The sequence below is a fragment of the Nestor notabilis genome, unplaced genomic scaffold (genome assembly GCF_000696875.1).
Source record: "Nestor notabilis isolate BGI_N333 unplaced genomic scaffold, ASM69687v1 scaffold7072, whole genome shotgun sequence".
NCBI lineage: Eukaryota > Metazoa > Chordata > Aves > Psittaciformes > Psittacidae > Nestor > Nestor notabilis.
In genome coordinates, this window is record NW_009917827.1 from 1 (window position 1) to 24,177 (window position 24,177).

The 24,177-nt window shown below is 38.9% G+C and overlaps 1 protein-coding gene across 1 annotated transcript; it reads right to left on the bottom strand.

Annotated features, from left to right (window-relative positions):
* Positions 1-5,969: 5,969 nt before the first annotated feature.
* IPMK (inositol polyphosphate multikinase) lies at positions 5,970-23,813 on the bottom strand (the record flags this gene model as incomplete). The annotated part of the gene is made up of 4 exons (XM_010009425.1): positions 5,970-6,974; positions 8,033-8,114; positions 17,155-17,327; positions 23,717-23,813. Coding segments are annotated over 4 exons (987 nt in total), but the record flags the coding sequence as incomplete, so codon positions are not given.
* Positions 23,814-24,177: the final 364 nt, after the last annotated feature.

Here is a 24,177-nt window from a genome sequence, read left to right on the forward strand (position 1 = left end):
CCAGGGCAGCCAGTTCTCCCAATAGCTTACAGAGAAAGCCCACATTGTCCCTAGTCTGTCTTTTATTTGCTATGTACCTACAGAAGCCTTTCCTGTTATCTTTCATGTCCCTTGCCAGATTTAATTCCGCAAAATAATAAGATGCAAAAGGGCTTGTAATCAACAACACAGACTCCTGTGGGCCTGTTAAGTGTTTTCCACGATGAGTTTAAAAGATTGTGAAAATTACAAATACACATGTAACAATTTAATTCATTTAGTTGAAGGTAGGCTGTAAAATAAGACTGCTACACTTTATATTCCAAAGTAACTGCAGGGACTGTCCTCAAGTATCCCTCAGCTGAAAGCTACTATTAATTGGCACCAACTGTTCCAATATAATTACGACCATGATGCCTATCAGTTATTAATTTAATTTAGTTCGCACATCTGCAAAGTAATAACTTACTGACTTAACATAGGCAGTAAATTCTTTCATACACAGCTCAGGGTACGTCCTCTCTGAGACCACCTCGCACCTCAGAGCTTCACACCCCACAGCACCAAAGGAATGTGTAGCTTTTCCACACTTTCATCTCTGCCTTCTTTTTACTATCCAACTACTCACCCTTTTCTGAAACAGCAAGGAGAAAAATCAAGTCAGGTTTAAGACCCTTACGCTGTGACTTTCCTAGTCGCAACCAAACGTTAAAGGTACCCTTGAGGTTCAACATTTCTGGAGTAAAATAGCCGTTTCCTAGTTGCTCATCAAGGCCTGAACTGTCCTGAAGTTACGAAAACTCTTTTGTATTGTTGCTGTATCTCAGTTAGGGGGATGACTTTGTCTTTTCCAATCCTTTTTCCATTCAGAGAAGCACTTCCTAGTAGTGAAAGTTTTCAGAAAAAGAGTTGTGTGCTGCTATGGAAATCAAACGCAACGCTGACCAACAGTTCGCATGAACACAGCGAATCAAGGACTTTTGATCAAAAAACAAATTCTGGTTTGGTATTTTTGTTGTGTGTAGGGACTTGGATTATTCTCCCCACCCCCGTTTTATAGAGGTGACTCTTGTATACCAAGGCAGGTATTCCCAGCAAACAATGGCAATGGATGCCCTGACAAAAATATGGTGGTAAAGCAGAACTGGTAAATCTAAGGTAAATACCCATTTTAGAGAGCATAGAGAAGAGGAGAAAGAAGGATTCATCAGTGCAGGTACAGTCAAGAAAACATTTTCTCAGCAATCATCCTGTATTAAAAAGAAACCAATTATACTTGCAAGTCACTTGCAGAAAATTTTAATAATTTGCCAAATATACAGCTATTAGAATTACCTAAATATCACTTGTAAGTTACAAAAGTTGGTAGATAGCATAGTACAATGTTCTATAAAATAAACACAGGTAGTATTAATAATACCCCCTGCAGTCCAATAATGGCAAAGAATAGCAAATGAAATTACAAACACATATAAATTAGAGGAGATTGAGCGACGGCTTTAGACACTGGATCAAAGAGCGGAGACCAGACTAGACACATTCACCCATCAAACATCATTAACATCAAAATGTTAAAAATAATTAACACCGCAACATCAGCTGCAATTCCACATGCTTCCTTTACCTTCCAGTATAGTTCCCAGAATATTAAAGAGCCTTTGTGCACTCTAGTTTCATCTGTAGTCGGGTGCAACACGTATCACATTTGGACATTACTTCGTAGGTTACTTTAAAACTAAAAAAAAAAAAAAAAAAAAAAAGAAAAAAAAAAGAAAAAAAAAGAACCTATTTGAACCAATGTACACAATTCAAACCCAACTGGTTGTAAAGTACCTTTGTTCTGACTATTTGCTGTTGAACATCATGTAACAAACAAACTCCAAATACATGGGGGGCCCATCTCTACAAAACAAGAGTACAGCAACAGTTATTTTTGAAGTGTGTTTTCTGCTGTACAACCCTTAGCTTTCTCATTTCTTCCCCTTTCAGACACAGCTCAGTTACATTTGTCCTTTGGATGACAATCTTCTCTGCAGGTTTCATTTATATTGCTGTGATGATAGAAAAGTGGCAGTATTGGCCTGTGGCTATGGAGAGGAATCTGCTTCCCAGCTAACACCCCTGCTATCGTCTGTTGTACTTCAATGAACATGCCCAGTGCATTCTCCCAGCCAGATATGAGAAGACTTGCAGCCTTTGGGTCTGACCTACAGACCTGACCAGATGTCCTACTCAGGGCTCCGTATGAACTTTCACCGCTTCCCACCATGCTACCTGCTTAAACACAAACCTCACTATTAGTTGCAGGAAGACAAGGAAAACTTCACAGTTTGGCTGTCACTCACCTTGCCCCCACAATGTCCTCTTCAAAACACAGACAAAGAAGTTTTATAAAACCTGCAATCCAGACTCCCATCCAAGCATGCTCTCCACTAACATTCCATTCCAACTCTTTCATGGGAAAAGAAATTGCATTTCCCCCGGTATTTGAGGCATTTTGATGGTGTTTTTCAATACCTTAAGAGCAGTTATGGGACATGAGTTTTTAGGAAATTAAAATTTCACTTTTAAGTCATTCTATGCAGAAGGTTACTAGTGGCAAGGGACAACAAAGGCACTCAGGAAGACAGCTTACTTGGGAGAAAAAAAAATTAGGAGGGAGGATGAACAACTGATCTTAACTTTAAATAGCAGATGTGGATGTGAGTTTCTCTCCTACCTATTCTTGACAGTATAGTAGAATGATTTTAAGCTCAGGCTGTGAACACCCCCTGACATGGCCAGAGCAGGCAATGCCTTCTTCCCCTCATTACTCTTACCTGTGAAAAGGCCCTTTTAAAATACCGCATAATCCAGACTGGGCTCAGCAGGAGCTCTCTGCAGGTGAGGAGGTTTTACTGGGGCTCTAGGTGTATAATACACTAACATTACTTTAAGTACCATGTGCACCAAAGTATTTCAAGAACATATGCACTCTGTTAATCAAACTGAAGGGAATTAGTAATTTCCTAATCTACAGAGTACTTTTAAAGTTCTCCATGGAGCTGTAGGGTTATGGAAAAGAATGGTCTGACTACGTATTACAGCCAAGAAAAAACATCGAAAACCAGTACAAGTTTCATGTGAATCACATAAAATTAAAGTCTCCAGTTTAGTTCATAAAATGATTGGATTAAAATACTTTAAACATTTCATAAGGGTATAATAATTTCCAGTGTAACTTATGCAACAAATTCCACCCATATCCAAAAATACCATATATGTAAATGCTTTTTTATAAAACTTAATGTAATTCAAGCTTTCATTAGGTAAGCCTATACACAATTCTCACAATCACCTAGGTAGAAAGTCTTCAGAAAAGTATATTCTCAGAGAGTACATGAATGACAATGCTTCCATGAGTCTTCCCTTTTGACAATTGATTCTGCTAAATCAAATTCATATTGCCTAAAATCAAGACAGATAGGCTTCATCAATGACATCAGCACTTGGATATACCACTCTAGGCTGGGGAAGGGACCTGCTTTCAGCTTTATGGGACAGAAATACCTGTAAGTCTTCTTACCATTTCTGTAAGGATTTCCACTACACTGTCACTTGTCCTGTATGCTCCGTGCAGAGGACAAAACAGGCATCACTGAGAGGGAGATCGATGGCCATGTGTATGTTTAGTGTCTCCCTCTTCATCTTCTTATTAATTCTCTGATCTGTTTAATAATTTCTGTGAATACATCTCCAACTATAACTGAAGACAATCTGCTCAGATATAAAACACTAGAAACACCAAATCTAAAATGTGCAAGAACAATGTGAATATAACACCTTTGCAGGCTTAAATTCACAGCTGGCACTACGACAAACACCTCTAGAGCAAGCTTTATTTACACAACTTGCAATTAAAAATACTATTATCTCTCAAGCTACATTTTAAACAAACAGAAATACATCCATAATTACTGGTGTAAAAAAAAAAAAATAAGAACATGATAAAATTATTTATTTTTTTTATTCAAAATATTCTGACAGTTTAACAATATTCCAGGTGCATTACAAACACTGCCAAAGTCAACACAACAATCAATACTTAAGAGCATTCAAACACTGAAGACATATCTTAAAGCAGAGACAGGAGAATGCGCTTATATTAAGAGCATACAGATCATTTTCCAATGACTGAATTCATTGAGGCAGATGTCTGGTTTCTCTGGCACAAAATGGATTAAAATCCAGAAGAGATGAATTACAGAGGACAAAGAGTCAGATGTGTAAATGTTTTCCCCTGTATTTTCTATAAAACATTGTGACTTTATCATACAAGGCCACTACCAGCCCAGACTACTCTAGTGTTGACCATTTACAGGATAGAGCAACAAAATCTTAACAGAGAAACCAGCATCAAAGCAAACAAAACCACAAACTCTTTCCAGAATATGGCTTAAATTAATTCATGGAGACTTGGGAATATACTATAACTATGTGGCGCAATGGAAATACCAGGTAGAAAAACATACTTTCTCTTACTGGTATTTTCTCCTCAGCCTTGATTTGCATAAAGCTTTCAACAAAATGACACTGCCCCTCCTGCACCCATCTTTTCCCATGCTTCAAAAACATTATGTTCCTGACAGACTGGTTTCATTCTTGAATGCATTGGCCATTATTAGCTCTGAAGTTTAAACCAAGTAGTTCTACACATAACACATCACTGCTTCCAACCAATCCAAGTTCTGAAATACAGCTAAAATTTCAGCTTTATTTAAAACAATGTACTTGCTTGAAAAAGTATTTATCTCTTTCTGATATAGAAAACATATGTCAAATCAAGAACTTGCAGACATGTACACAAATGCGTGCACAGTGCAGAACATCATACAGAGAGAGCAGCAAGGCCACAGTGTCACCTTAAGTCCACATGTAAAAGATGTACATTTCCAGTGACAAAGTCCATTCTAAGAAGTTTCACTTCTGGGACTTGCTTAAAGCATTACATTCTTGCTCTATGGATGGCAAGACTCCTTCATCCCAACTTCTTGTATAGCTGACTATACACACCAGGTAGCCACATACACAGCATACGGAAGAGACACACCAAAAATGCTTTGGATACATCATCCTGATCTCAAACATTCTACATGAAAGCTTGATTTTTCCACTGTGGAAAAGGAAGTGGGACAGCTTTCAAAATACACAGCTTTACCTGTGTGTCATTAAAAAATAATAATAAATAAATAAAAGAGCCGGCTTCCTTAGCCCAGGGTAAGAGAGCCACAACTCCACCGCAAACACAGAGGTACGTCTGCTTGCTCCAGGGCTGAACTGGATCTTCGCAGTAAAGTGTCCTTCACCTGTATTGCTCCTCATTTCCAGTCGGTGCTCTCCAGCAGTGGAAATGTGAAACACTTGTTGCAAAAAATACAAACAGCAAACGGCTAGAGGAAATCTCTGTAGGCTTACTCAAAACACTTTGTTTCCCCATTCAATTAATTTGCTTTTAAAACTAACGTTTTCAGAGAAGGGCCATCGGAACAAAGGAGTGAGGCATTTTCCTTAGTCACAACATAAGAGATTGTCTTAATCTCCTAAACCAAATTAGTTGCTGGAACATCTCCCGTTCAAATTCTTTTACTCTCTCTTAGGAACAAACAGTTTCTCTAGCAGTTGTGCAGTTTAAGCCTGTTAGGATATTTTACTCCAGCATTTTCTTAGCACCTCAACACAAATTACATTGTAGCTTGTCTGCAGTGAACATGGGCTACAGACAACCACCAAGAGGGGAAGTGCCCACACCAGCGTTGAAAGAACAGCAATACTGTCCCATGACAATGAAAAGCACTTTTTGATACGCTGGCTTCCAGGTTAGACTGACTCAATGGGATTGCTCTCAAAGCAGGGTTAACTCCAGTTATTCAAACACAGTAAACACAAGAGGGCAGTACTGAGGACATCAATCCTGCACGTTAGTTTTCAGTCCATTTTCTAAAAACCTATTAATGGAGGTACGGCTCAGTGTCAAGGCTAAGTGGGCAAATGTTATCTATGCTAAAGTCATAAGGAGAACTATCATAACCCTTGCTTATTGTACAGCTGTACTCCTTGGGTTTAAGTCAGCCATACACATTTCATTCTAATTTACCTATCCTGCTTAATCTTAAGTATCTTCATCCTTTCACACTCCCTAATTAACTATCAATTATTTTCCTGAGTGAGATTATAAAAAGTTAAACCCTTCTACCAAAAGTACAAAGACAAATAAAATATAGAACAATAGAAACCCAGTTATACAGCATTACAAGTGCAGAAATTCTTCATGTTGTTACTCTTCTTTATCATTGGCCCCCAGTAAAAAACATAGCAAAGAATTTAGTTATCCAAAATATTTTGAAGTACTGTGATTAAATTCTTCAGACCATAAATGTAGCCCTCATCCTTTGCGTTGCTAGGAAACACATGAGCAAAATCTATCATTCGGACTTCTACATTTGCGCTTTCCTTGATGTCTGCTGGCATGTGACAGAAAACTTTTTCCAGTTGGGGTATAACGTTTCCATTCAGATGCTCTTGTGTAATGCACGTGCTGCTTTTCCACACGTTGTCTTGCTCCAAGTTTTCAACTTTTAGTGAGAGTTGACTGTGATGCCTCTTCGAGTATGCCTTTTTGTGAAGCGCATAAAATTTGGACAAGCCTTTACCTACAGAGGACTCAATTTTTCCATTCTCTGTAGAATTTATTACATGAATATTATTATTATACTCCAGTACATCTCCACCTGATAACAGTCCTTTGGGCACTCCTCTCTTCTCTGCCAAGGTTACATCACCCAATCGCACGGTTGGTGGCTGACACGAACCTTCATAAACAAACAGCAATGAGCTTGCATAAAAGTTAAGTTGCTTCTGGCCTTCAAACCACTCCAAAATCTTTTCAACCTTCCGAATGCTAGCAGCAATCACATCTTTTCTCAAGCAGTACCCACTGTGGAAAAACCTTGAGATGCCTGCAAAAAAACAATTTGGGATTATTTTCACCTCTGAAAAGAAAACAGACATTTTTATTTCTTTTGGGATGAGAATAGGTCTTGATGTGAAAAAAAAAGACAGCATTCACATAATAACTGACTGAAAAGAAACTACCTACTTCATAAGTGAACTGAAGAACTCTGATACCTTCAGTCACCTCACCTGTGTAAGGCCTGCTGTGTAATACTACAGATTGGGCTTGGACTGTAAGTAAACTAACTAATCAATGCATAGATCAGTAGACAAACATGGTTCCTGCTCCCCAGGTCATTTTAGCAAGTATCTGGACAGTCTGGGCAGGGATCCATTGAATTCTCCAGGGACAAACAAGCTCAAGCAGCTCTTTGCCATGAGTGACAGAGCTGACAAGTTAGCGACAGCTTTGGAGACGGTTGTGTCCTTCTGTCCCTCAGTGTGGGACAGATAAACAGATGTCAATTAATAACTAGTTTTAACAAACAAACATAATGGCAGCCATAATGGCTGCATTTTTATTTACTGTTACTTCAGAGCAACATACGGATTGACTTCAATCAAGAAGGTCCCTTAAATCAGAGGACGCCTTTATAGTAGCTTTCTAATTTAAAAGACAGGACATCTTCACGGAAGAACACAACTAGAGATTTAAATATACATATTATAAAAACATTAAATATTTCTAAAAGATTCCTATTTCATTATAGTTTCAAGACTGCAAAGAATTTGATTTCTACCACTGTCACCCCCTTAGTAGTAGTAGAAGACTGTACTCTAATAAAGTAGTACTACTTTAGTAGATTACTACTAAAGAATAGTAGTGATGAGGAAATTCCTACAGTTTACACCACTGTTAGAACCAATTGCAAACTTAATTTAGGATCAACAAGTAGTTCACACGATACAGGAAACAGCTAAAGACCCATGTAGCAAGAGGAGGGGAAAAAAAGGATTTTTAAAATGGCAACACACAGACTACTTTTTCCACACAGTCCTATAAGTAAGTAAATAAACTAAAATTATCCAAGAGCACTAAATTCTGACACACAAATTCCCTTACCGTCCTTTACTGTTTCCTTTGTCAAGCTCCTTCCATAGTGCTGGTTTTGTGTCTCATAGCTGTCAGAAGAGACATGGTAAACCTGCAAGAAAGAAGGAGGGAACTCTGTACTTATTTGGAAGCACCAATATTTCTGCAGAGCTAAGAGATATCTTACAGACAGGCTACAAAAACCCTTGTTACCATTTAAAACTCGCGTACTTTCACTAGCAGCGGTCAGCGCTGCCCTCTAGTGCTCTCATCTGCAAAATCCTCCCCTTCACACCTTGGGGTCTAAGCTACAGCTTTCCTGCATTAGAAAGACACCATCCTGGCAAAAAGCAACATATCCATTTCGGGAAAACATTTAATGTGTCTCCTGCTTTGCAAACCAATGCTATGACTTGAAACTACCATACTCCTACCCATGCAACTATGAATATTAACTCGGTAAGACATAATACGCTAAAAAACTCAATGCAATTAGTTTGCAGTTCTTAAAACTGTAAAAATACTTAGTATTTCTTACAGTTTTGTTGTTGTACTATGATGTGACCAGGAAGACCCAGCTCCATGAGACCCATCTGAAACTATAATTGTTGGCACAAATGAGGTTATATGAAATAAATGCCAGCAGCCTCGATAAACGGTTCCAGCCTTGACAGCAGTACATCAGCTCTCGCCTGGAAGGGAGGCAACTCATTCGGGCACAGTTTTGTCCATATCAGGAATCATACAAGCTTAACAACTAAATTCAGAAATGTTTTACAGGGAGACACATTTTCTCTCTAAATGACATAATTTCCATAGTAGAAACATGACAGCCAGCCAGGCCCAAGTATAATTTGTTTATGAGAGTGTAGACAATTCTTATTTGCAGAAACAATGGTGTTACCAAGCAGGCAGTTGTCTCTGGCAGAAACTTTTGTGCTTGGCACTTGTTCAGACCACCCAACCCTGCAGCACCCATCCAGGCTGCAATGCTCTGCCCCCCCCTTCACCTGCCATAAATAGAGAGAATTCCACAGAAGGCAAGTCAGAGCACACCAGTGAAGCGCTTGACCCCGTGCCCTCCTCTGGGGGCTTTTTCTTGCTGTAGCCCACAGAAAATCCAGGACAATAAAACATCAGTTCATAAAAAGGAGTAGTATGTAAGCAATAATCACAAAAACAAGAACTCCCTGCTTTTACTGCAGCCCCCCACTCCAAAACCTCTCCTCCCCATCTGAATCACAACAAGCACAGTATGAAATACAGGCGCATAACTCCTGCTTCGCAAAGTAGCTGGGAAGAAAAGTCTCAAATAGCTCTTATTTTGACAAGAAAGATAAAAGTAATTAAACTCGGGGTCCCCAAGGAAGTTAGATCATAATGTGTAGAAATTGACTTAAGTCATCAACCATGAATTGAATTGAAGAGGCAGTAAATAATTCTGGTTATTCTAAAGAAACAGCAGTTGTAAGCCTGAATGTTTAAACCCACTTAGTAGTAGAGACGCTTCCCACTGTTATCATTCCTATTTCCACTGTTATGATACTTAGAGAAACTGAGGCCCTGATGTCTGTAAATTGCAGAAATGCATGGCAGAGCTGAGTTCTTCTACCCCAGCATCTGACAAGGGTGATTTTGGTTTCACAAAAACAACCATTGTTCACTACCGTTTCAAACCCCCCCCCTCAAAGCACATAAAAGAGGTACAGCATGCAATGTTATGAACCCCAAAGATTACTTGTGTAAATACTTCAGGTATCAAAGTTACTTTCAAAAACATACAAAAAGTTTCAAGAACTTTTTAAATTTAAAGAGCCACAAGCCAAAGGGAATTAAATAAAGCAAAAATAAAACTAAAAAATATTGCTTAGGAGAGGATCAGGACTCGGATGAATACATCTAGGTTTTTACTAGCTGTGTCATCACTTTAATAATATTAAATATTCTCATTTAGTTGGTCTAGGGGCAGCTTCCTCTATACACCAGCACTGCAGCACACTCCCAAACGAATAATCTTGTTTCCCAGAACCTTATCTCTTCCCCGTAGGAGCTAGCAGTTTGTGTGACATGGGCACTTGCTCAAAAATGCTGATTAAGATCTGCAAGCTCATTTTGTTTTCCAGAGAAACACTGGAGCAGCACATCAGCCCCCTGTGCTTCTGAGCTAAGTTTCCTGTGAAGCCATCCTACTCTTCTCGTAATTTGCGTAAAACCATTCCCCCAAATGGCTTTCCATATACTTTAAAAACACCCAGGCAGATGTGTGTATTCTGCATTAACAGTGCATTTTTAACTATACAAAATGGTCAATGACAAACTGCCAAGTCCCACACACATACCAGCAGGGTAACGGATATATATTTAACTATCTTCTGAACAAGCAAAGACTCAGAACTCCCTTGGTTAACCAATGGGCTTGGCTGCAGACAGTAGCATTGAAGGATAATATATACCTCATAGCAGCCTTCCAGTTTCTGAAGGAGGCCTATAAGGATGCTGGGAAGGGACTCTTCATTAAGGACTCTAGTGGTAGGACAAGGGGTAATGGCTTTAAACTTAAACAGGGGAAGTTTAGATTAGATAAAAGGAAGAAGTTCTTTGCAGTGAGGGTGGTGAGGCTCTGGAATGGGTTGCCCAAGGAAGTTGTGAATGCTCCAACCCTGGCGGTGTTCAAGGCCAGGCTGGACAGAATCTTGGGCGACATAGTTTAGTGTGTGGTTTCCCTGCCCATGGCAGGGGGGTTGGAACTAGATGATCTTAAGGTCCTTTCCAACCCAAACCATTCTATGATTCTAAGATACAGGTAATGATGAAAGTATTCTCCATGTTAGCCAAAGAGCTGTCTCATCACACCGCTTCAAGCTTTTTCTCAACTGCAAGGGAGTGACTATTTGAACCATTCCTGGAAAACCTCAACCGAATACAAATACATTAAGACCCGTTCTGAAAGCAGAGGAACAGAAGCCCAAGCTAAAACAGAAATAAGCTTTCACCAGTTCTTGCTTCACCCTCACCAATCCACCACACCCCCGCCCCCCCCCAAAACACAGGGATGGCTGAGCTGCAGTAGCAGAAAACTAAAATCAACTTCCTAGTCTACAGACAATGCTTTTGTTCATGCTGTCACCACTACTAATCTTCTACTAATCCTTCCCAAAAGGATATTTGCCTTTGAACCAGCCTCCTTCTGTATCCCTCTTTTGCAGCTGTCTGTACTAGCCCATTTCAAAGCAATGACAAGTCAAAGTCAGACCTGTAACCTTAACAACAGCCAAGAAATTATTAGACAGGAAAATCTCATTTCTTACCCACCTGCCACAGTTGTTACATGTTTGCTTTGTATTCACAAGGAGTTTCACTCTACAGTGCAAAACAGAACTCCTTATATGATCTGTAAAACATTCAGATTGCCTTCAAGACAACTCCTGCTTCATCAGTGATTTTTATACATTCTTACTACACAAGATCTGAGGTGGTGTGGTTGACAATGTGGAGGCTCCTCCTTGTGCCTACAAGCAGCCGCTGTTCCGTGAGGTTTCTGCAACACAGAACTGCAACCTAGCATGCTAACAGATTCAGGTTTTTAATTAGTACTAGGAGGGACTCTGTATGGGCAGCACATCAAAAAATCCAGATGATCAACTGTCAAGGGAAATTATCTCTTCAGATTTTCTCAACCTGCACTTGGCCTTTGTTTCCCCCCGAGGTGTTAAATTATTGCTGCTTGCATACACACATGTATTTTTATCCCCTTTTTTCAATCACAGTTAGTTCATCTGACATTCTTCAAGTGAGAGAAACCTTGAGCTAAAATAAAAAGCTGGTCCAGTGTGGTCTTTATAAAAGTACCACCCTTGCAAGATCTCAACTGTGAGGTACACCATTTGGAAACCTTTAATATTAAGCTGAAGACTGGACTGCAGAAAACAAGTATCAAATATTACATGTTGTTATTTACAGTAATTCAGTACAGACTTCCATGGTGAAGCAGAAAAACACACACGCTGTTCAAATGCTTATCTGTGGCAAGCCCTTATCTTCCAGAAAGTATAATTTAAATACATACTATAATTAAGACTAGCCTGTTTGGTAGAGGTACTGCTAGCACAAATAAAAATCTCTACTAAGTAACTTGTAAAGATCTTTCACACCTGCAAAAAAGTTAACTAATCCACATGACTGAAACTAGGCCGGGGGGGGGGCGGGGGGGGGAACAGGCACAGAGCACACTACAGAGGGGTACCTGCAGAGCCGAGGTTAACTTGATTGCACGCATGATATGGACTCATGTGCCGCTGATATTCCCACACTCACTGGTGCCTGGGTAGCAGTTTCCCACGGAGCTCTCAGTGCCCATCCCAGCTCCCCCCCATGCCCCGCGTGTGCAGCCTGGGCCCTGCTCTTCTATGAAAGGACAGAGAGATCAGAGATACATTCTCTGATGCCGAGGCATCTGGACTTCAAACGGAAAAGGGATGAGGTGTCCACCCTTTGTATTTTTTCCATAAATATACTTATCACCCCTATTCTAGATTCACACAGGTAAGAGTGAGCAAGTGTTTAAATACTACACAGTTTTCTGTGTACAGCAAGGCACCTCTGCGCTCATAACTGGCATCTGAAGGTCAGCACCCAAACTGCTGCCCAAACTGGAGCCAAGCCAAAAGCGGGAAGTAAGCAGGCAGCAGTCCAGCTAACCTGAGGACATCCACCTTCAGCATCAGTCCACCACCTTTGCAGGGAGCATCTCCAGTGCCAGCCCAAGCCCCACATCCACAATCTTTTGCCTGGACCTCACTGTTGTCCCTATGTAAATATACAAGTTTCCTTCATGTCTGAAGAACCCAAGTTTCTCTGCAGTCCTGTAATCTCTACCACCACAGTGGGAGACTTGAACACTGAGTTTTAACAAGCCTTGCTTTTTTTCTTTTTCCAAAAGAAAATAAAACAAGGATTTGAGGAAAAAGTAACAGAGGGAGAATTTTTTTTAAATACATTCTCTTATTTGATACTGTTGCTTTGTTGTTATTCTGTAACTATTACTCTGCTGAGAGCAGGCCCATTTATCTGAATCCATTTATCGAAACACATACCCTCATTTTGTTTCTTTTTTCTTTTTAAAAACTTCGCTGTTGCTAGACCACAAGTGAGGAAATTAGACACATCCCTGCTTGTTTCTGGCATGAAAATTCAGCACAGGAAGGATGCATCCCTGCTCCCCAATTTCTAAAACTATACTTATATTTTGTTCTCTCTGGTGTGTTTCTTTGTTCTTCTGGTATTCAACATGGTGCTTTATATGATTAAGTACACCACCAAATGCTCCGACAATCTACGTAAAGTTTTAGTAAGATCCTTACATAAATAAATTGTAGAATTAAATTATGTTGAAACTAATGCAGTGAAAAAGCAGACTAATGATCTCCTAAATAAAAGAAACAACACTGCAGTTAAATCATGAATAATTTTAAAGATAACTTAATAGATAATTTTTGACTCCCAGAACTTCCGCAGAGCACTTCATTAGAATAACTTTCTTTTATGCCTCCTTTTTCATGTAATAGGAAAAAGAGGCAATCTCTCATCTCATCCATCATCCACTTTTTCTTAACATACAGGAAACCTTATCAGCCATAAGGACACAAGTAGACCAGCTGTCATATACATGATGAGTCTTTCAAGTAAGGAAAAATGGTGGAAATAACATGCCAGGGTACCCATCTGCTAGAATTCACCCAAGAGGGCGACAGATGAATCTCCTGAGCTCTACAAATGAAGTACTTCTGAAACACACCCTTCAATCCTCTCACAGATACCAGACTCTGAAGAATTGCTGCGTTCTGTTCCACAGCAGGGATTCAGAACCCTCAGGTGAGAAACAGGTGAGTCAAACTCAACTGCAAGAACAGGGGAGTGAAAGTGAAAAGAGAAAAGCAGAGGAGACAGCGGTGCACAGAGGTAACAATGCCAGAACAGGGAAAACAACCAGTGCCGTGGTTTACTGCTCAGTTCAACCACTGCAGACATGTATTTCCAGACTTTGGGAGGCTTGCTTGTTTGGAGGTTTTTTCCAGGGATTTTGGTTGGTTTCTTTGGGTTGCTGTGGGTTAGGTTGCTTTGCTTTGCTTTAGTCTGGGGGTGGGGCTGCAGGGCTTCGTTTTGTCTTCCTGTTTTCTTAAACATCATTAAATTAGACTTAAAACTGTAAAACTCCCAGTTCTGGCCATTTTTTACTGTGAAAGAACATGAACACTAGGTGCAGGATTTAATAGCTTTATTATTTCTCCTCTCCTAAATCTTGTTATTAAGACATCAGAACTTATGAAGATTTCCACAATACTAGAAAGGATTCATAAAGAACTCGTAAAACAGACTTAGCTACAGACAGCTTTAATACATCTTGCAGGAACATGTGCTGTAGATTAGAAAATTCACTTGTAAAAACAATTTTGATGAGGTATCTGCATGTAATAGTTCATAGGCACAAACAATAAAAGGAAATGATGGATTATACTGGTAAAGTTACATAATCACCAGTTTGTGCATTAAAAACATGTTTCAGAAATACTACAGATTATGTGATATTGCAATCAAGATGTTCTGGAAGAAAAAGAAAACCTGCAGAAATCAGGACTTGTGGATTCTAACTGGATTGCAAATCCAAACTGAGATCACAACCTTCACATTCTGCTTGTATTCAACAGCATACAAAATACTCTATTACTGCATGCTCTGTGAAGATACTTCTTATGTATTCACACATCTACTACCAAAACCATATTGCAACTTGTATTTTTGCTACTGCAACCACACCTTAGTTTCCAACCTCTATTTAAACTCTACTTCCATAATAAATTTATGTCCTCACCTGTTAAGGAAAGGAACCTCTCCACTAAACATGAAATCAGGGTTTTAACCAATGTTATTGAAATGACTGTTTCCATGCATTTGTTCTGTCTATTCAGTGCATTAAGATGAATATAGTTAAGCACATGCCAAATGCCACAACTATGTACACAAATCAAAGCTCTGCCAGATAGGAGACTAGCTTCTTTTAAGGACAAACCATACATATTTTATATAGAAACAGATGTCTGCTTATTTACCAGTGTATAACACCAAGCCATATCGATGGCTTTTAGTGTAAAAACCTACTATGAATAAATTTTGGGGTAAGAAAATGCCAGTAACACATTTTTGCATGTATCTCTTCATGACAGCTTATATGATGTGTACTTTAAAAAAGCCATAGATAACTACATTTTCTATTATTCCTGGTCCTCTCTTTCTTGCTTTTCTAAAATAGAAATGTGCTAAGCAAACCCACTTCCATGTTAAAAATAAAATTGAATGGAGAGATTAAAACCAAACCCCTCTACTTTCCAAATCGTGCTACACCATGTTTTGTCCAGCAAAGACTAGCAATCTTTATCTAGCACGTTAGCTGTTAGAGGCAGTAAATGCCCGTACAGGAGAGCAATTTACATTATGACCAGAACCTTGCAAAAATAAAGCAAGCAGACAGCCAGAGAGAACCCCATATTCAAGAGGCAGCAAGCTGAGCAGAGAAATTGCCTTGCGAATTTAGACTTTGCTAAGTGTTGCATGAGAGGAAGAACCTTTTGAATTCTTTTTGGAAAATAACTTCCAACATGCAATTTGGTACCAAAGGCACAAAACAATTCTCATCTACTTGAATACTGGATGGGAAACTGCATTGCTTGGGGGAACCATTATATACACAGTTTAAATTAAGGAAGTGAAAGAATTTGTGCAACAGGGTAAAGATACCAGTAAATGACATGTTGGAAACAATAGTCACAAGTAAAAATACTGTGGAAGCAAGCATTCGTTCCTTTTGCACTGTCATGAAACAAAGGATGTTAACTACATTGTTTTGCACATGAGATAAGAAAGGTTATGTAATGACATAAGACAAATCCAAAGCTATAATCTCCAGCCTTCCTTCTCGATCTAAACTGTTTGACTGGTTTTTGACTCAACTCCCACGTTCTTTCTCATAGGCTTACATAATTACTACTCATGACCACTATAATTTATAGCTGTAGAAGCTTATCTCAAGACAGAGTTAAGGCTGAGAGCCTAGGCAATTAAGTACAAAACATTACAGAGATATTAGAATTATTTCAAACAATGGTACAATCTGTGTGCTACTGCTATCTAACAGCAAAGGGGAAGCTTATCAGTCTTCAGCCATTTATGCTTGTTGATGCAGAGCTTGAGAAGCCCTGGCTTTGTGTATGTGAGAAGGAAAACAAAAATCTCACATCAAAAAGAAAGTTATTCCTGTGCCAATCATAACAGAAAAAAGTACTTCAAATGCATTGCATCTGGAATTCATTACTGACATCAACACATTTATGTTACAAATCCACAAATGTTCTGTACAGCTTTGCTTTACATTGAACTTTTAGATTATTGAATCTTTCTCCTCACCCAAGATAAGGAAGTGTAATGGCGATAGTATGGACATCTGCAGGGCCTTATCCATCTCAAACTAACCCTCACCTGTCAGCTGTTCCTCAAGCGTGTATGCATCAAAGAGGTTTTCTTCTGGTGGAAAGCTTTTTTAAATGCAGAACATGAACAGCTACTTATAACTACATGCTTCACCTATGAGAGCTAACTTGCTCTTCCTTAAATAGGAAAATTACATTAAAATTATTTTTATTTTAAAAATTAAGATAAATTTTTTTGAAAGGATAGAGCTCATGATTGAATTATTACAAAGACTGGTTCAGTATGCAAATCTCTGAGAAAAACCCAAAAGTCAAATAACCACTTAGATAATTTGAAATACCTGCTATGCAAGAACTGACTGCAGCTACATTCAGTTTTAAACAACTATAGTCTGTTCCAACCCCTTTCTTGTACACATATACAGAACCCAAGTTGCAAATAGATTCTCAGAAGGCACACAGCCAGGTTAAACACTTGTAGTGAACAAGAGCAGTGTTTTGGAACATACTTCACACAACAGCTGATACCGGTACTACCAACATATTCACTTAACACTTCATTTACGTAAAACTCAAGAGGATTGTCATTTGCTAGAAAAACTAGCTGCTCTATCTGGTGTGGAACAAGAGGCCAGAGCATAAGCTTAATTTGACAACAAAACAAGTTCTTACCCTCATGCCAAGTACCAAAAAGCCAATCTCTTCCATCAGCGGGTACTTGCTGACCTGCTGCTGTATCTTCTCAGCTGAAGCATACGGATCATAACTTTTCTGACCTATTTTTACATCCATTATGCAAGGGTTTTTAAACTTACGGGTCACATCTTCCAGTTTTAGATATGTATCTGTTAAAAAGACAAGACTTGCGTAAACAGTGGGTCAAAACAAATAATTAGAGTTTCTGCTGAACTTCTGTGGAAGGAGAGTATTTTAAAGCTTAAGATCACATGAGTTCTTTAAGAGTCAAATTTGTCTCTGAACATAGTCTAAATCACAGTCATTGACACCCACAAATTCTGTTGGCATTAAATTCTAAATGCCTTATTGTTTAGAAAATTGTATGCAATTAAAGTGTGCTCAAGTTCAAATTATTGCCCAGATGAAATTCATGAGTAGCTTTTATTAAGCCATTAACATACCTTGAATAGCATTAATAAGCACATACAAATGCAGGTTACTACATGGCTGGTTTTGCAATGGAGATGGTGTTTTCTTTCTGTGTGAAAGGGCTAGAATTAAAATGGCATTTTTCTTTGTGTCATTTTAAAAATTAAATTAACATTTCAGAGTCCTACCCTACAGGGGCTGAAATGCATCTCATTTTCCTTCTTTTTATCCCACTCCCATCTACAATCATTCCTCACGGCACACCTTTTGGGATAAACATTCCTCAAATCCTAGGGCTGCCTTTCATCCATTTCCTAAAGCCCCTTTGGGAGCGTGGGTGGACCAAAAAACCCCAAGCCCCTGGAAAGCCTGAAGATTTAAAGTAGTATCTCAAACCTGGTCAAACTGGTTTATGCTCTTCTCCAGTGCAAGTAAGAGACTATTACCAACATGATCTACAGAACCAACTGTCAGAACACAACACAAAGACAAGCTTCCAGTAACTGCTTGACTTGCAGACAATCCTTGCACAGACTTCCAGTCTTTCCCAGGGCACAACATATGCCAAGACAACACAAAGGATTAACAGAAGTCTAATTTTTCAAGGCAGCTTCTGCAAATCTACCCATTATCAGTCACAAACTCCACATTAAAGTTTGTTTTTCTTTCAAGTACAGTCTATCCCAAGCATGTATTTCTTTGGCTTTAATACAATCTGAATAGGCAAATCCATCTTATTATTCTCCATTCCTGCAGCATAATCTAAAATGGGATTGCCAAAGAAAGCAAACACAGTTCAAGTTTAAAGAGAGAAAAGGGACCAAGTGCCTTGTGATAACTGTACAGACAGGTAACAAAACCAGTTAAAGCCAAGATAAAGGTAACGAGCAACGTTCCATTTCCACTTACTAAGTGAAACACTTTCTTCATGATAGGAAATGAAAGGGACTTTTGTTACTTTAATAAGTCCTACTTAGAGCTTCAATTCACCATCATGATCAAATGTCCCAATTCCTTGAAGTATGTATGCATCAATGTGAAATTAACTAACATTGCAGAGATATATCTAAGCTAAAATAACTCACGCTTAACTTTGAGAAGCCAAAGGTAGCAAACACGCTAAGGAAAAGCAGGACAAATACAGAATACACTTCCTGGTAGGGAGAGTATCAGCTCAACTGTGGGTGCCATTTTTTCTACACAAAGTTTTTACACAAAGGTCTAATTCAGTCAGACACCAGCACAGCTTTTGCGGGGCTTTGGGGAACTACTACTGAATCCAGGGGAGTCCATACAACCTGTTACCTATCTATTATTAAAACAAAAATAGTAAAAGTCTAAGCGTCACCCTTCACACCTATCCTTTTTACATGTTACAGAAATCACTGTAATCAATAGGTATGTGTCATCATCCTAAAGCAATCCAGAAAACAATAACTAAATGAACCTAAGGGCTTTAGTACTTAGCTCTTAAAAGTACAGAGCCAGAGGTATGCCATGGCAAATGGGGAAAGAAAATACAGAAACATCTCAGAAAATGGTTGCAGTCCTTCGAGACCAAACCCAATATGCTCTGGAATATCTAGTAAGCACCTCTGGACTCAAAGTGCTACAAATACAAACTTACACAAATGGCAAGTTACTGCAAAATATACAAATTGTTTAGATGCAATGCTTTTATCAACCCTAAAATATAACTGTATGTAAAGTAGTGTAAAACATCTATTTCCACAATGCAACAAAAAGTGAACCCATAAAAGGTTTAAAAAGCAGAACTTAAATCTTCCAAAACCTAGCGTTCTTCCCTTCACAAAACATGCAGGCAACATAATCATGCCCTTTCCACCAAAGGTATTTGTAGAGCACCCATGCTTATCCACTGTCCTCTATTCCACTGGTCCAAATCTCGCTTTTTAAGTATATGACACCAACATTCAGCACCTCCAATATATTTAGAAGTTCTAAATATCAGTTACTTTTTGGTTCCCCATCCATTTAATATGTGTTAAGATAGAATATCTCCATTATTGACCTCCTAAAAATGTAACAATTACTATTTTTAAAAGCATTAAAATAACTTAAGAGCTAACACTAGCCCTGGGAAATACTAATTACTTGGCAAAGCCTGTGAATTATCCAGAAATGACTCATCTCTCTCACACTTTTTGGAATTAAGTCTTCATAGTTGGCTAAATGCTAGCTCAGAATTAAGACTATGCTACATCTGTTCAGTGCTCACCCCTATTCTCAAAACGCTTTTTGCCCTTCTAGAGAGAGCAATGCCACCACAGATGAAGTGTTATAGCAAGTTACTTACAGCTTCAGAAAAATCCATCAAGGGTTTATGCTTCCTTTTTCCTGGCACTGTTCAGTTCTTATCTGCACTGTGTTCAAGATCTATAGTCTACTGAAACAGACCTCAAAACCACAGTATCAGAACATATTACACCTTTCAACACTTACTCCTACAATATCTCAAAGCATTAAGACTAAGGCAAACAAACTTCAGACTCAGACATGGGAAGGTATCACTGCTCTGCCTTTTCAAGTGAGGATTTGACCCTATGTGTCCTTCCAAAGGTCATCAATAAGTCTGCAGCTGAGCCTAGATAACCAGAGCACTCTCCTTACTCTCCTTTTGTTAAACAAAAAACCTGCAGATTTTTCAAGCAGTACAGATTTTCTGAATTACTATGCATTTCACTGCTAATCCAAGATGCTTCTGAAAATCATGCATTTGCCATCTAAGACCAGGTTAAATCAAAATCCCCTTCAGAAAAAAGAATTTTTAATTATTTTTGTATCTTAGCTTTGGTAATGCTGACTGTATATTACAAGGATTTAAACAAATAATTTCTCAGAGGCTTGCCCCCCCCCTTTCTATTTTTCAGCAGCAGGGAACAAGGCAGAAAGATGTGGCCTGACATATTATTTACATATTTTATGACAATCCCAAAGGAGATAAGCACATACATGCTGGTGCATTCAGATCTCACTGGAATCAGAAGTGACAATCTGAGGCATCTGACTTCTCATAACTTACAAGACATCTCTCAAAACATATGAATAAGCAGGGAAAAGCCTCAGTTGCTCCCAGCAACAAGGAAAGAAAAGAAAAGTTTGAAGTTATCTACCCTGTTCTCATTTTAGGCAACAATAACTTGAGCACAGTATGAAACGAGTAGCAGAAAAAAAAAAACCCACACAAAACAAAAAATTTGGGGGCAATAGGTAGGCAGCAAAACCCAGAACTCTCAGTAGAAGATATAAAAAGCTTAACGTAGCTCCCACATCTTTGTAACAACTTTTCCACTTCTTTATTAATCAACTTCATTAATCAACTTCTTTATTAATCAACTTTGTATTCACTGGCATTGTGAATGCGAAGTTTAAATCAAATTCTCTCACTCTGATTTTAGATTAGCTTAGGGAGATGGAGCGTCACCCACCTCCAACTCCTGTGCAGCAGCACTAGATACACTATTTCAGCATAGCAGGACAGTATTTTACAAATGTCATTGATGCTGTATCAGTCCATCTTTTTTGTCACACTTCCTATAGTATCATTTACATTAATACATTTCAGCCCTTTTAGCTAGCTATTTCATCCACTCACCTACACTTTCAGCATGGAAGACTGATGCTTCTCCCTACATACTTCTCTAAGAAAATAAACTCCTTGTGTTCTTCCACCTTACCCACCACAGTTGCTGCTTACTTGTCACATAAAAACTCAGAGCTAATCACAGATCAAGTTCAGAGTGGTCCTAAATTAAGTTACTCTGTTTTTTAACTAGCACAAGCCTACAATTCTTTTCCTGTCTGTATGAACTTACTCAAACTCTCAATCCTCTACCCAAGGTAACAATTATAATGCTACACATACAAGACACCATTCACCAATGATCCCTCCTCCCTTCTTCATGCTTATCTCATAAATAAAAGAACTTCATATGAAACAAGAACACCAATGGCATCCTCTCTCTCCCCTGGCAAACCAGGCAAGACATTGTTCCTCCACACAAATACTCTTCAAAAATACATCTAGTTCAGAACTTCCAGCAAGCACAGTTCGGTAACAGATTATTTAATTTTATTTTTGAATTTTAGAATTCATCTATACCCAATTTAGCAACAATAAGGAATTACTGGGTTCAGTACTCAGGTTGTATGGAGCTGCATCCCCAGAGTCTTTAGAACAGCAACTGCCAAAGGAAAGGTCATGCTTCCAAATGTCGAAACTGCAAGCCTACAAATACATCCTCAATCTACATTTAAGAACTAGATACCTTTTGAGCAGCTAGATTCCCTCATCTACAGTCACTGGGACACACCACAGCACATAAGCATATTGTTCAATCTTTCAAAACAGAGCTTAATTCATGGCTAATTTGGGGGACAAGTAACAAACCTATCCTCAACTTTCCTAGAAATGTCCCCCCTCCATGTCCCTCCTCTGTGTGGTTACTTCCCCTCTTCCTATTTTTCTAAACTTGCTTTCCTACTTTTTAAGCATTCTAAACATAACACTGCTGATTGTTTTCACCTCTGGTGCCAAGCACCAATGCACACAGAGAGATGCATCACAGGTTTTCCTTCACACCTGGCATTAGCATAACCGCATTTGCAAATACCTACTAAACAACTAATGACTTGCAACATGAATGGCAACCTCCTTAGCTTTGATTGTATCCAGAATGCATGCATTCTATTAAGCTCCATCATCTCCAACATATCTGATGTCTATCAAGACTACACAAAACCGATTAATAATACAGATAATGGAGTTGGCAATGAAGTGTTTTGTTTGAACCCCCACCACAGCTTTCCATAAAGAGGGCTCCTAATAGTGCAGTTATCTCCAAGAAGCAAAACAAGCAATATCAAAGTTAAGTCTTCCTTTAAATAGTTATTCCTAGCAGCTATGCCTGGACTACTGGTGGAGACCTGCCAAAATTCAGCCCCATGGTGCACACAGCTAGTGAATTCCCAAAGTAAACTAGGCATGTGTTGAATTACTGTATCTTGGCTAAACCGTGTACTTTTACAACTTAAGATCGTATTGTGAATAGGAAAGATTTATTTTCAATTTGGAGGGGACATTAAATGTGCTCCATGACACACACCAAACTATGAGGAATGGATAAAGGTCCAGTAGAGCTATTTGAGTTAGTGCCAGATACAAAAGCATGAAGGGATATCTGAGCCAAGAAAGTGCTGGGTACTACCACAATCCTCCTTGCATTTCTCTTTGCCGAGTTTAGACAGCTTCTTTGGACACTGTCTTACTACTCTCTTGGGAAAACAAGTCTATCAAGTGACAACATGAGCAAAAGAAGACAGTTATATTAAAGGAGCCCAGCATCTAGTTTTCGCACCCATGTATTTAATTAAATAGACTCAAGTAGCATCCTTTTGTTTCTCTGTGTTCCAGAACTCCAGTTCCCCAATGTGAGTAAGAAAAGTCCCCAGAAGAAAAACTAGTTTCTGTTTTAAATACATCAATAATATCTACTTTCTCTTGAAGAGACAATCTCCCAAAATACCTTTTTCTTCCCAACTCCTAACATGTTATACAAACACAAAGTTAAGACACCAGAGCTTTGTTCCATTCAAACAGAAGATGACGAGTAGAGCTCCCCAGCAAGGTACCTGCTGAAATAACTGCTTTGTATGACACGGCATGGTGATGGTATCCAACCGCTGCAGATCTAGCAGCAAAGTCCAGTTTGCACATGTCCCCTTAGGCCCCACCTGTCTACTTTTTCTTCCTTACGCACCCACACAGCACCTGATTCTTGCTATGATGGCCTGACCAGACATCAACATGCAACCAGCCCACTCCTCTGACATGATGCAGACCAGAGCAGTAGCCCCAGGCAATATGTATCAGGTCCAGCCACTCAGGAAATGTTTGCGGTACAAACAGCCATGCCCCATCTCCCTGGGAGGAAGACCCCAAGGACCTAATCCAGTCAGAAGAATGGAAACTGAAACTGGTTGTTAGAGGGAACATCAGTGGGTTAGAAAGCAAAACCAAAAAACTCTATGGAGCTCACAACTACCAAAAATCAGTCTCCAGATCTCTCCAGGAGGTTTGGATTAACAGATAAAATTAGAACAGTACCATTTGGTGCAGTAGGTGGTGACCAGACACCAAAGTATTTTGGCAGATATTCTCGCAGCTCCAGAAGAACGCTGTCGCAACAGTCAGAGTCATAAACCTGAAATAAATTAGGGAGGGGTGGAGAGATCAATTTAAAACATTCATTTTACACTTCCAATTGTCCCATAATTACAATTTCTTAGTCTTTGTTTTCATAAGTTTAAGATTTCTACTTTGCATTTAAAAAACATACAAGATGAAGATGATAATTATCACAACCCAACATAAATGAATGGTATACCTTCTTTCAAATTTAAAAGTGGAGAAGATGCATCAACTCTAAGAATAATTTATGGCTTAACTTGAATAAAAATCTAAACTATAATTGTTAGCATCAAATCCTATTTAGCAAAAAGGGTGTTTTCTCATCCTGGATCCAAGATTGTGTAAGATTACTACATAGTATCATGTATCTGAAGCTT